The 14370-nt window shown below is 40.0% G+C and overlaps 1 protein-coding gene across 3 annotated transcripts in view; it reads left to right on the top strand.

Moving 5' to 3' along the window:
- ATP6V0A4 (ATPase H+ transporting V0 subunit a4) overlaps positions 1-14370 on the top strand; it is a 72563-nt gene that overhangs the window by 48235 nt on the left and 9958 nt on the right. For all 3 annotated transcript variants that reach the window (XM_027842320.1, XM_027842319.1, XM_027842321.1), the window contains 6 exons: positions 372-522; positions 1828-1967; positions 3811-3968; positions 4738-4831; positions 11403-11521; positions 12918-13134. In XM_027842320.1, coding sequence (XP_027698121.1) covers positions 372-522; positions 1828-1967; positions 3811-3968; positions 4738-4831; positions 11403-11521; positions 12918-13134 — 879 coding nt within the window. The remainder of the gene's footprint in view (positions 1-371; positions 523-1827; positions 1968-3810; positions 3969-4737; positions 4832-11402; positions 11522-12917; positions 13135-14370) is intronic.

The following is a 14370-nucleotide window of genomic DNA, read 5'->3' as shown; positions in this document are numbered from 1 at the left end:
GGCAATCGGGGTTAAGTGACTCTCCCAGGGTCACCCAGTTACTAAGTGCTAAGTGTTTGGTCTGAGGCCGGATTTGAACTCAGGTCCTCCTGACTCCAGGGAGGATGCTCTATCCACTGTGCCACCTAGCTGCCCCTTGTGAAGCTTCTTCTGATCATTCACTTGTTCACACTTTCTTCCTCTCCAAATACTCTGTTTTGGTGTTGTATCTCCCAGTAGAATGTAAGCTTCTTGAGTGCCGGCTTAGCTTTTCTTTTCTTTTTCTCTTTGTATCTTCAGTGCCTAGCAAAAGATCATGAATAGAGAAGGTGCTTAAAGAATGATTTTTGAATTTAACTGAATTGAAATTGACTTTTCTTTTTCTTTTTCAGGACAGAAGTGGCTCACCTATTGCCCCCATTATGACAGCAATGGAAATTAAATCAACTCCTCCTACCTTTAATAGAAGCAATAAATTCACTGCTGGCTTCCAGAACATCGTGGATGCTTATGGAGTAGGGAATTACCGTGAGATGAATCCAAGTAAGTGGATCTTGGTGTTTTTTAAAGATTTAGTCAATGGCAACATCGAAGAGTAGATCAGGAGTTCAATCAGTGGATACTCAAATCAATAACACCATATGGTTTATAGGATGGCTTTCAAATTCAGGGTGCCCTTGAGTAAGAATTTACCCTGTTTGTAGTGTTAAACTTATAGATTGCTCAGGCAGGCAAATCCACGTTTTGCTTCCTTCACCACAGCACCAGAACATCTCTTTAAATCCAATGAAGGTAGTACCTAATTTTCTTGAATAGTTTCACTAACGCCATGGGATTCCATGCCCAGAAAGGATGCTTGGAAAAAAGGCCTCTAGACACCTGAAACTCTCATTATCATTGGTGATCACCTGAGTTTGATGCTCAAATTCCAGAGCAATATGGCTTCTTGATATCATGAACAATTTCCCTTTAAACTATGGTAGGGAAGTTGTGCCTTCTTTCCATCATTATCTTCATGAAAAAGCCTGTCAGGTCACACCCAGACAAGTCTAGATCCAGAATGGAATGGAGAAGGGCACAATTCTAATATATAGACCTGGTTTGGGTGGTAACCATCACCAGAGTCCGTATGATACCAGGGGTAGAATCGGAGACATGAGACAACATAACCTGAATAGCAAGATCCAACACTAAGCACGATGCCTGGTATATAGTATTTTATTAATAAATGCTTCTTTTCTTGACTTAATATGGAGGAGGGGTTGAAGGTCTCAAACATGATGTGTCTTCTCTCCGATGGCCTTGGGGCTTAAGAGGGCTTCTGCAAATAGGACAGGGTATTTGACAGGGGCTCCCCGCAGCTCATTGTTGATGGTTGAATGCCAGATTTTCTCCGTGTCATCCCAGTTGGTAACAATAACCACGTTCATTGGGTTACTCCAGAATCAGGATATCTCCTCATACTGGATCTCATCATCATCAGCATACCTTCCTTCCCATCATGAGATCCCACTGTCTTGAACACCCAGCAATGGTGAAGATCACAGCCCAAGTATCACCATCCATCTCCATCAAAGCTGGCTATCTAAAGCAGCCCACACCTGCTGCCAGCTATCACCGAGACAGCTTAATAAATGCTTGTTGATTGATTCATTCATTCAAAATCTCTTCCATTTCCAGTTCTATGGTTCTAAAAAAGACTAGAGTCTCTAGAACTCTACTGTAGACAACCCTACCAGTAATTGAAATAGAAATCTTTATCTGAGGACTCTAAAAGTTTCTCTTTGCCTTAGCTATCTAGGTTTTAATTGACTTGAACTCAAGCTTGCTCTGCCTCTTTCCCAACAGCCCCCTACACCATTATCACTTTCCCCTTCCTGTTTGCTGTGATGTTTGGAGACTGTGGCCATGGAGCTATCATGCTGATTTTGGCTCTTTGGATGGTCATGAATGAAAAAAGTTTGCTTGCCCAGAGGAACACCAATGAGGTGAGCATCTGACACTCAGCATCTGATCTGATTTCCCTTTGAATTTTCAGCTCAAAAAGAAATATAAATATAGTGGAATATATATATATATAGTGGGATATATGTATAAATATAGTGGAATGAACATGAGTTGGGCAGTCAGGAGATCTAAGTTTTAGCAATACTTTCCCACAATTGTGTGACCTTGGAAAAGGTGGATATACGACCATAACTTATCCTAGAGCTTATCCTAGGACATCAGAAGTCATTCGGCCCACCTCAACCCCTCCTTTTACAGATGAGGAAACTGAGGCTCAGAGAGGTTAAGGGACTTGTCCAACATCACACAGCTAGGAAATATCTGAGGCAAGATTTGAACCTAGGTTGTCCAGATTCTGAGTCCAACACACTATTATTCCATTCAGCCTCCTAAGTTACTCCTCTGGACCTCAGTGCCTCTATAAATTCAGTTTTAAAATGAGTGATGGAGCTATAGGATACTGGTTGTCCCTTTTAGATCTAAAATTCTGTTCTCATGAATAGCATTTTGTTCTCTCCCAGAGAAAGAGGAAGCCAGATAACACAGTAGATAGAACTCTGGTTCTGGAGTTAGGAAGACCAGAGTTCAAATTGACATCAGACACTTACTAGTTATGTGACCCTGGGCAAGTCACTTAACCTCTGTTGCTTTAGGTTTCTCACTTGTAAGTGGGGACAGAAATAGAACCTATCTTCCAAGTATGGTGTGAAGATCAAATGAGATAATATTTGTAAAGTGCTTAGCATAGTGGTTGACACATAGTAGGTGCTTAATAAATGCTTAGGCAGCTAGGTGTCACAGTAGATAGAGTGCTGGGCCTAGAGTCAGGAAGATTCATCTTCCTGAGTTCAGATCTGGGCCTCAGACACTTACTAAGCTGTGTGACACTGGGCAAGTCACTTAACCCTGTTTGCCTCAGTTTCCTCATCTGTAAAATGATCTGGAGAAAGAAATGGCAAACCACTCCAGTATCTTTGCCAAGAAAACAATATAATTGTTTGGATCACGAAGAACTGGGCATGACTGAACCAACTGAAGAATAACGACAAATAATTGCTTGTTCATTTGATACTTGTTTTAAAGAGAAAAAATTCATATACTTACTATATTTTTCAAAAAACAAATGTATGTTTTACTTGTGGTTAGCCTAATAATGTTCTTCACCCATTTCCCAACCCCTATTTCATGAATCCCTGGTTCCTGACAGAAAGGGATTCTTGAGTTGGTGATATTTTAGCATTTTCTATTGCTCCTCAGTCCCCTCTAAGCCGTTTGAGCTGTGTGGAGAGCCCTAAACCATTGTCTGACCAACGTTTAAAGAATACTGAGAAATATACAAGCAAATGACTTTGCGTAGTTAACACTAGAAAGACCACATATGTCAGTTGATGCAAAAGTATTATACTTACACCTTGATATAAACATTGTCATCCTCCCACCTCTATTTTCTTTGCCTCATGGATAAAAAATAAATGATCTGCATCGATTGGCACAGCCTTCAAGCTATTCTTAAATTCTGATCTTTTTAGTGTTAATTATTCGGTAAACAATCACTTCTAGCAGCGATGTTCTTTTATAAAGAAACTACACTGAATTATTTTGTGATTTGAATAATTAGTGATAATTAAGTAACAACAACTTGCTCTTACTCTTTGTTTTGAAAAATGAAATTAAAAAAAAAGTAACAACCATGGGCAAATGACAACAAACATTGTACCATGTATACATAGGGTGGGAGATGGCTTTGGTGTGAAAGAGCCATCACTGAGGCCAAGGGATCAGTATCCAAGGATAATCCTCAACCCTGTGTCTCTCTTTGAGCAGATCTGGGATACCTTCTTCAATGGACGGTATTTGATCCTGCTAATGGGTTTCTTCTCGGTCTACACTGGGTTCATATACAATGACTGTTTCTCCAAGGCTCTCAACATCTTTGGCTCCTCCTGGAGTGTCCGGCCCATGTTTACAAATGGTACATGGAAGTAAGTGATTGAAATTTACTGAGGTCACTCTCAAAACAACTTTGTGGCATATCTTCAGTTTTTTTAGGGGGAAATCCAGGTCCAGAGACTTTAATTAGCCAATGTAGTCTCCTCTTGGGACCAACAGATGTCTGTTACCTGTTCATTCAATCAATCTGCAAAGGTATTTGTTGACATGTTTTAGAGAGGATACAAATCAATCAACAATTAACACACGTTTATTAAGCTCCTATGCATAAAGGAGTTTGCATTATAGTAGGAGAGATAGGCTATTTACACATGGTTCTCTTTGGCAGTCTGGTATGGACCCATGCTCAGAATATTTTTTAAATGCATAAAATAAAGTATGTAGGGTTACAAAGGAACTCATTTATACTGAAACATATTAGTCAAGACAACAATTTCACCAACCCCAGTTTAAGAACTCCTGGTAACATAGACTTCTAGAAAAAGCCTATCTCCACCAGAAAGGCCATTGTAAACCACTGTTTGAACTTAGATGTGACTGGATTAGTCTTCACTTACGTTAGGGTCCACCCCAGACTCCCTTTGATCTGGAGTCTAGTAGTGTCAATCAATCCAATAAATCTTCTCTGAAAGAAGGGGACAAATACTATTGAATCTACAGAAATTCTATTGCCTCATCACTTTTTAGGGCCACCTCTCCTGTAAGGGTACCTGGCTGTTTTCAGAGATGGGCTTGTCTTGTTATACGCTAGCCAGAAGACGCCTTTCATATCACCTAATTATTCCTTCTGTCTCTTTGCAGTAGTCACTTGGTGGAAACCAACCCAATTTTGCAGCTGGACCCAGCTGTCCCAGGAGTATTCTCCGGAAATCCATACCCGTTTGGGATTGACCCGGTAAGAATGCCTGTTGAGGTCTGAAGTTCTGGCATCAGTGCCTTTGGGGTTGGTCACTGAACATTTGCTGAGTGTTCTTTATTTTTCCAGCTGTGAAAGGACTAAAGCCAGAAGACATGATTGATCCTGCCCTAGAATCACTTAATATGCCAGTTGTGGGAGACACACACAAGTGTCTCTATGAAATATGAACAGTGCAGTGATATATACACTGTAACATGGATTGACTATATACATTATATTTATTACATACATGTTATTAGAATGTTATACACATGTATTGTATATACAGAAATACATTGTTTACATTCATCTATCTTAGAGTATCTATATATGCCCTCATAAATATGCTTAGATGCAGACTAAAGTAACATTGAAAGGGCTGGAGCTAATTCATTATTATCAACAAGCATTTATTAAGTGCCTATTCTGTGTCAGGCCCTGTGCTAAGTGCTAGGGATACAAAGAAAAAGCAAAAACAGCTCCTGCCCTCAAGAGGCTCACATTCTTATGGGGAGGCAACATGTAAATGACTATGGACAAACAAGCTGTGTACAGTGGGAGAGCATCTCAAAGGGCCTTAAGGGACTGTGAGGAGATGAGGAGGTTGGACAGACCAGGACGAGCATCCCACCCAAGGAGGAACTTGAACTGAGTCCTGAAGGAAGTGTGAAATGAGGAGAGAGAACCTCCCAGGCATGGAGGGTGGTGAAAAAGCATGAAGGGGAGAGACAGAGTGTTGTGGCTGAGGAACAATCAGAAGTGTGGTGACCCTGGATTGTAGAGCGTGCAGAGGGAAGCTGTGTGTAAGAGGGCTGGAAAGGTAGGAAGGGGCTGGGTAGTGAAGAGTCTTAAAAGCCAAACAGGGTTTTATATTTGATCCTGGAGATAATAGGGAGTCACATTTTATTTTTTGGTGAGGCAATTGGGGTTAAGCGTTTTGCGCTGGGTCACACAGCTAGGAAGGGTCCAGTGTCTGAGGCTGGATTTGAACTCAGGTCCTCCTGACTCCAGGACTGGTGCTCTATCCACTGCACCACCTATCCTCCCCTGAACTCAGGTCTTCTGATTCCAGTTCTGACACTCTATCCACGGTGTCACCTAGGTGCTCCCATAGGATTAGACTGCTGTTTATCATCAATTAATTATTTCTTCACAATATAAATTGATACTATAAGAAAGACTGAAAGGGATTATTTTAAAATGTCAAAGAAAATAAATCAGAAGCATTTTTGAAAGAAGCTTGATTGAAATACAAATAGTTCCTATCGTTGTTTCAATTCATCCTTATCAACTGAAGTAGGTCTCCTGCGGATCTCTAAGATAATGCAGCATATGTCCACTTACTGTGTATATCTCCAAATACAGAAATAGACTGTTAGAGCTGGAGGGATTTGAGAAACCATATAGCCCCACCCCTTCTCATTGAGTCACTTTGCTTTGCGGGCCAGAAGAAATGGGTTTGAGTCAGGTCTCAGAAACCAGAGGCAAGTCATTTCACCTCAGCCTCAGTTTCCTCAATTGTAAAAAGTTTACACTTGTACTACATTCTCCATCACAGGGTTGTTGTGCAGAATGTGCTTTGAAAACCTTCAGGTGTTATCCCAATGTTGGTCATTGTTATGGATAGCCTGGCAATAGCCAGGAGTAGATCGGGAAGATGGGGATTCAAAGATCTCCTGATGGACGTGTTACTTGACTTCTCCATCTCAGTTTAGCCATCTGTAAAATGGGAATTATAATCGCTAGTATTTATATAGCACTTAAAGGTTTGCAAAGTGTTTTACAAATATTATCTCATTTTAATTAATGGTAATAGTTAACATTTATATAGCATTTACCATGTGCCAGGCACTGTGCTAAGTGCTTTACAATTAGTATCTCATTTGATCCTCATAACAACCCTGAGAAATAGGCGCTATTATTATCATCTCCATTTTACAGATGAGGAAACTGAGGCAGACAGCAGCTAAATGAATTGCTCAGGATCACACAGCTAGTAAGTGTCAGAGGCCAGATTTGAGCTCAGGTGCTCCTGACGCCAGGTCCAGTGCTCCATTCATTGTACCACCTAGCTGCCTACTAACATTGCAAATCTCAAGAGTTCTAGATGTCATTTATTATTGTTAAAAACCCACATTGTATTCTTTTTAAGGTGTGTTGGAAGAGGAAAAAGGAGACAGGGCTTCCACTCTTTGGTGAATTAATATTTCCACCATTCTTGAAAGAAATAATCTGTAGAATGGTGCAGAGGGTAGTTTTTACTATTTGTTTCTGAGATCCTAGCCGTGACTAAGTCTCATATAGAGTTACTCAGTGACCTGTGCAAAGCATAATTATAAAACCTTCTGGGAAACAATGGGACATTTATGTTAATGATTAGATTTTAAGGAAACATCATTTTTTTTTCTGACCCTACCTTTAAATCTAAATGGATCTGGTGAAAGACTATTCATCAAAAGCCATAGTTATTAGAGGCATCAACCACAAGGTGGCAGCCTTGCTTTCTGAAACAACCTCCATGATTTCCAAGGGGCCATCACTGGAGACATTGGCAGCAAATGCTTCCATTCTGCCCTTCTCCTAACATGGCTCCCGGTCCTGTGGAGTTAGAGGTAGAAGGACCCGTGAAAGGCAAAGTGAAACAGGCAAAAAACCTTTGCCCCAAGCCTTCCCATTCTCCCTGCACACTTTGTAGTTTTAGGATATACCCTCCCACCAACCCAAGTATGTTCAAATCTTTCATTTCCTTGTAAAATAGAAAGTGTTGTTCGCTATTAGGGCAATGTCTAGCATCAACAAGCAGGTGGGGAGGATGGGGGGGGAACGGTCTGTAAGATTCAGGAGTTGGACTAAATCATGGGTGGGGAGCCTGGACTAAATGGTCTCGTAAATTGCTTACAGCTCTGGATCCCAAGGATAAGAGATAATTTCACTCTTTGTACTTGTATTACCAGTACCCAGAGCAGTGCCTGACACATAGGGAGCACTTAATAAATGCTTGCTTGCTTTATTAGTCTATATTGGGGAAAGGAGGAAGCATGGGATCTTCTTATTTCCTCTAAAAATATATTTGCCAATCCTATGGCGTGTGTGTGTGTGTGTGTGTGTGTGTGTGTGTGTGTTGGGGATAGTGTTATTAATGTTAAATGGGAACAGAGCCTTTGGGATCATCTTTCCCCTAAATATCTCCCTGATCCAGGGCTTGCTAAGGCTGTGGTTGCTTGAAGCCTAGACCTGAGACCCGCTGGAGGTGGCAATCTGGTGTCACCTCCTTTTTTGCAGCTCTCCACAATCCTTGTCTAACTACAGGTCTCTCTCCGTCAGACTACCCTTCCCCTCACTAGTCCTTTAAATGGTAGATGTTAGTATTCTCAAACATTTTGGGCTCAAGACCCCTTTAAATTCTTTAAAATTTTTGAGGATCCCCCTTCCAAAGAAATATAGCTATTGATATTTATACTATTAGAAATTAAAACATCTTAGAATTATCATGAAAATAGTTTGGATCACCTGGGTTCCTTGAAAGTGTCTTAGGGAGCCCCTGGCATCCTGGGGTCACACTTTAAGAACCACTAACTTCTTCATGGAAATGGAAGGTCCAAAGAGGAGCAGAGTGATTAGCAGCTGTGCTCAGGATTTGAATCCAGGGCCTTTGATTGTAAAGCTGTTACCTTTCCTAACCACCCCCCCCCCCCAAAAATGGTGATCTCCTTTTGCTGCTCAGTGTACTAGAATTTCTGTTGTCTGATTTTCATGTGGCATATTGGAGTTCACAACTTCAGAAAGTAGAAATCACATTGTTGGACAAGGGACTAGTAGTAAGAGTAGTCATTTTAAAATAATTAGAGGTAGTGCTTTAAGATCTATAGTGCTTTACATAAGTTATCTCATTTTATTCTCACAACAACCTTGTGAGGTAGTTGTTATTATCCTCATTTTCCAAATGAGCAAACAGAGACTGAAAGAGATTAGGATACAACCAGTAGTCGATGAAGGAAGGAACTCAGATCTCCAGGCCAAGACTTCTATCGACTCAGGGATAATGCTTTATTAAGTGGCTATTATGTGCCTGGCTGGGGGCGGGGGGGGGGGGGGGGGGGGGGGCAGCTAGGCGGTACAGTCGATACAGTGCAGTGCCTAAAGTCAGGAAGACCTGAATTTAAATTCAACCTCAGACACTTACTAGCTATATAACCCTGGGAAAGTCACTTCACCCTGTTTGCCTCAGTTTCCTCATCTGTAAAATGAGCTGGAAAGTGAAATAGCCGAGCACTCCAGTATCTTTGCCAAGAAAATCCCAAATGAGGTCACGGAGAGTCAACAGGATTGCAGATGACTAAACAACCATAGCGACATGGGCCAGGTACTATGTTAAATGCAATTAATAAAAAGAAAGATAATCCCTGCCCTCAAGGAGTTTACAATCTAAAGGGGTGGGGTTTAGGAAGAAGACATATAAGAAGCTGAAAAGGGAGGGGGATACCAGGGAGTATCTTGTTCTGATATAGAAATAGAATATTTATAATATATAATAGAATAGAAACCAGACAGTAGTGAAGTAGAGTGAACTGAGAATCTAGTTTTTGCCTTCAATAAAGGAAGGTATTGGTAGGAGTTTGGTATTCCTCCCTCAGCCCTCCAATCAGGGGAGAGGAGGTTGAAGGAAGTGGGGTCTGTGGAGGTTGAGTTAGAGGTAGGTGATGACGTTAGAAGTGAGTTTATCCTGAGAGAGGCATGAAAACCCCCAAACTGCTTTACCAGCACTAACACCTAGAAGGGAATGGGGTTGAAGATAACAACTGGAAAGTCGAAAACCATTGTTTCAGGGCATTGGCCCTAGGCTAAAGAAGTCTTACACCACTTAGGTGTCACAATTCATGAATAAACCATTACTTTCTTGCCTGGGGTCATTAAGTAACCTTGACACGCAGGTGTAAGTTTCTCTAGGAGTGTTTTTTTAGGTTACAAAACTTTTATTATTTCTGGTATATGGTAAGCCACAGATTTCTTAAAAGTTTAAGCAGATACATACAAGGCTACAAAAAGTCAAACCGATTAATTAAATCGTACAAAATGACCAGAAATTTTTATTGTTAGCAGGTAATGAAGTTGAATAAGTAAGAGTTTTGAATGATTCTTTACCTGTCTTTTAATACATTTCACAGTTATGATTCCCCATGAATGGGGAAAACAAAGATATTTGAAATTACTAATTTAAAGATTTTAATTTGTCTAATTAACCACTACCATTTTCTATACAATTACTATAGGAAATATAATTTTCATTAAAACTAGGGGCTTTAGGTAGCATAATACATTTAAGCTTTTAAAGAGGGTAAGACCAGTTATTTATCTTCAGTAGGAAAAACAAGCCAGTAGGCTCTAAGACAATCCCAAACCTGTCCCATTTCAGTTAATGCCAGTTGTTTGCCTTTTCTGAGTCTGCCTTTGGTAAAACAGGAAAAAGCACTGTCAAGGTGTTTGTTTGTTTTTTAATCCATTCAATGGACATTTATTATCTGCCACATTTAAAGAACTGTGCTTTATTTATACCATGTCTGGGTAAAATTGAAAGGCAATGTGGTAAGGTGGATAGAGTCATCCTCTTCCAATGTCCTGAGCATCCAGGAAGATCTGGCTTCACTTCCTGCCTCCGACACACTGTATGTGTCATCCTGGGCATATAACAACACCTCTCAGTCATTTCTGAGGCTGTGAATTGCAGAGTAGCTGTTGATCTGTTTTGGTAGAGGAAATTTTCCTTGTTGAGTTCCTTTTGCCAATTAAATCAAAAGTTCAGGCCCTCCCCTTCCTTTCCCCCTTCCTCCACCCAAATCTTGCTGAACAAATAGGTTGGCATCAGTTCCGCTCACGTTTTTGCGTTTCCAAAGCTTGTAAGATTTATGGCTAATCGTACCTAGAAGAAAAAGGGCTTGCATTTTCAAATGAGTTTCTGGATTATCTATAGGACAGAATTACTTTGTTCCCTGTGGTAGAGGAAGGGGTTAAAATGACTTCCAGATTTCAAGAATCGGTGACTGATACTACTAACAGAAAATTGTTGTTCAGTTGTTTTTCAGTTGTGTCCTCCTCTTCATGACTCCATTTGGGGTTTTCTTGGCCAAGATACTAGAGTGATTTGTCATTTCCTTCTTTAGCTCATTTTACAGATGAGGTAACTAAAGCAAACAGGGTTAAGTGACTTTCCCAAGGTCACACAGCTAGTAAGTATCTAAAGCAAGATTTGAACTCAGGTCCTCCTGACTCCAGGGCCAGCACTCCATCCACTGTGCCACCTAGTTGCACCTAGAAAATAGAAAAGAAGGGGGAAAAACAGAACATAGGAGACATAACTCTTACAAGAAAGAATCATTTTCCTTTTCTTCTGAATCCTTGCAATGTATTTTGGATACAGCAGAACAATTTTAAATTAATAACTCATTGAATTTTTTTACAAGGGAATATGGAAAAAATAGAAGGCCAAGGCCCTGCCCCAATTAAGAAAAAAAAACCAAAAACCTTTCCTAAACCCTTATCTGATATGTTTACTTCTATCTTTCCCACCTAGGTCTGGAATATTGCTTCAAACAAACTCACATTTTTGAACTCCTATAAAATGAAGATGTCTGTCATCTTGGGGATCATCCAGATGGTTTTTGGGGTTATTCTTAGCCTTTTCAACCACGTGTAAGTTCTTTATTTATGCTATGTGTTTATTTGAATGTTTGGATCCAATTATTTAACCGGTTAATGTTTTACCCACTTGATACTATTTCTGGGGCCCATTATGAAAGAAAGGTTGGCAGTGATTAATAAAGATTGGCTGATCTAGTAACACCGATATTATTAGTTTAATATTAGTTAATTATTAAAATTAACTAATAAATTCATTTAAATTAGTTCTTCCTCTTACCCCTTATCATAGGTGTGGTTCTTAGCTAAGCATCACTTGAACTATTTAGGTGCCCAGGAGGCCACAAATGGGCTGTGACCTGATGAATGGTGGATTTGGGGGGTTGGGCTGGTGTTCACTTCAGACTTTCTCTTCCTTATGATCCTAAGCAAATTCCTCCTTAAGTGAGGCTTCATACCTAAACACAGCTGGCATAAGATGTCCTACTGCCTTTCTCAGCCTTCTTCTTGCCCACTTATCCAAGGTGGAAAACTCCTTGGAGCTCCAACCTGGAGGCTTCTGAGTAGCCTCAAGGATATCTGCTCCATTAATACTGAACTCCTTGGTCCTGAGAGCCTGAAGAATACAACTTATAAAGCTGCTTTTGAGGTTGTCAACTTTCTAAAAGCGGGGGTCAATGAACTTAATTTTTTGAAATATTTTGGTAACTGCATGGTTTCCTTTGTAGTGCTACAAATTTTATTCATTTAAAAAACGTCATTCTGAGACTTTACCAGACTGCCCAAAGGGTCCATTATACACAAAACGTTAAGAACCCTTAACTATAGCATAGCAGGGGTGGGGAACCTGCAGTCTCAAGGCCACATGTGGTCTTCTAAGTCCTTGAGTGCCGCGGCCTTTTGACTGAGTCCAAGTTTTCCAGAACAAATCTTTTTATTAAGGGGATTTGTTCTGTGAAGTTTGGATTTAGTCAAGGGCCACACTTGAGGATCTAGAGGGCCACATGTGTCCTGGAGCCTGCAGGTTCCCCACCCTTGGCATAGACACTGGCAGTAGGGCAACTGCTGCCACTCTCATTGACTTTCTCTTCCCTACCCTGCCCCATCCCACCACCTATGTTTTCATTTTCCTTTTCTTCTCTACTTATTTTTCCTTTCCCTCTCTCTTTTCTCCCACTTCTTTTAAGCCTTCAAGTGATTCCCAATCCCATGGTGAGCCTTAGAATGAATTATTTTGCTAAGCAGTAGAGCAGTTATCATGGAGAGCAGCCATGATTTGAAATATGAAGTCTGGAAAATGAGTTGAATACCAGGTCTCTGCTGAGTTACTTTATTAGCTTAGAAACTGCTTAGAATTTCATCCAACCAGGTCATCCAGGATCCCTACAGAGAAGATATTCTTCTGTTCTTTTTTTTTTTAATCTCTTCTTCACCCTACTCTTTTTTACAGATACTTCAGGAAAACTATAAATATCATTCTACAATTCATTCCTGAGATGATCTTTATCCTTTGTCTATTTGGCTACCTTGTTTTCATGATCATTTTTAAATGGTGCCAGTATGATGTCCACACGTCCCGGAGTGCCCCAAGCATCCTCATCCATTTCATCAACATGTTCCTGTTCAGTTATGATGACCCAACCAATAAGCCCTTGTATGCACATCAGGTATTGATTTTTGTCTTGGTGCATTTGAAAGAAAATTTAAATTGCAATTATGGATAAATGTTCCTTGATTTAAGCAACTAGGCTACTGAAATATTGACATCAATTGAATTTAATTTGAAATAAATTAGGATGGTAGAAGGATCATATATATAGAACTGAAAGGGACCTCAGAGGCCAATCTAGTCGAGCTTCTTCATTTTACAGATAAGGAAACTGATGCTCAGTGAGGTTAATTTATTTAAGATCACACAGGTAGTTAGTATCAGAAAAAGGATTTGAATCCAGCTCCTCAAACTGCAGAGCCCAGTCTGTTTTCCGATGTATTATGTTACCTTCAAAGAGAGGAAGTGTCAGAAATGAGACTGAACTGAGTTCAGTCTCTGTTTTCCCTTGCTTCTATACTCATTCCAGGGATACATTTCATAGATCATTAAATAGAAATAACCATAGATGCTATAAGGAAGCATTTATGACTTACTGAATGTTATCTTGGACAAGTCATTTCATTTCTAGGCTTCTCACCTACAAATTGAGGCTATTGGATCTCTAATTGTTCTTTGATGGACACTCTCCCAATGCTTAAGCTTCAAGTTTCTCAATTCAATAAGCATTCCTTAAGCCCATCCTATGTGTAAAGGATTGTGCCAGTTAGAGTACCAAAGACTGGCTGCCCTTATAGCTTACTAGACAATAACACATGTGCTTGAGTAAGACTGTATAGAGGAATTTCCAGAGAGAGAAGACTGGCAACTGGGGGGATCAGGAAAGACTTTGCAAAAGAGGTACCCATCTCAGCATGCCTATCAAGTAGTTAGACCTGGAAGAGGTGAATATTTAAAAGAAGCTTATAGGAAATAAAAAATAATGAACTTTTTTTGCATTTTTTTACTTAGAAGAGACTTGACTTTAAATTGTTTTATGTGTCCTTGGGCAAGTCACTTTATCTCTGGGTATTAATTGTTTTTTTTTTTTTTCTATAAAATGCAAGTTTAGACTCAGAAGTATAAAGTTCACCCCCTACAAGACTTAATGTGTTAGTGGGGAACCAGATTAAAATGTAATTGGGAAATGTTTACCAAAATAAATAAAAACACAACACAACATAGATAATGATGATCTAGAGTTTCTAGGTGATCTAGAGTTTGGATTTCAGTTTGACATCACTGGACTAGATGTCCTTTAAGGAAAAGAGGCAACATGGCCCAATGGATCGAGTACTATACCTAGAAACAAGGG

The sequence above is a fragment of the Vombatus ursinus genome, unplaced genomic scaffold (assembly GCF_900497805.2).
Source record: "Vombatus ursinus unplaced genomic scaffold, bare-nosed wombat genome assembly UNPS02014870.1, whole genome shotgun sequence".
NCBI lineage: Eukaryota > Metazoa > Chordata > Mammalia > Diprotodontia > Vombatidae > Vombatus > Vombatus ursinus.
This window is presented reverse-complemented; position numbering and strand designations above follow the sequence as displayed.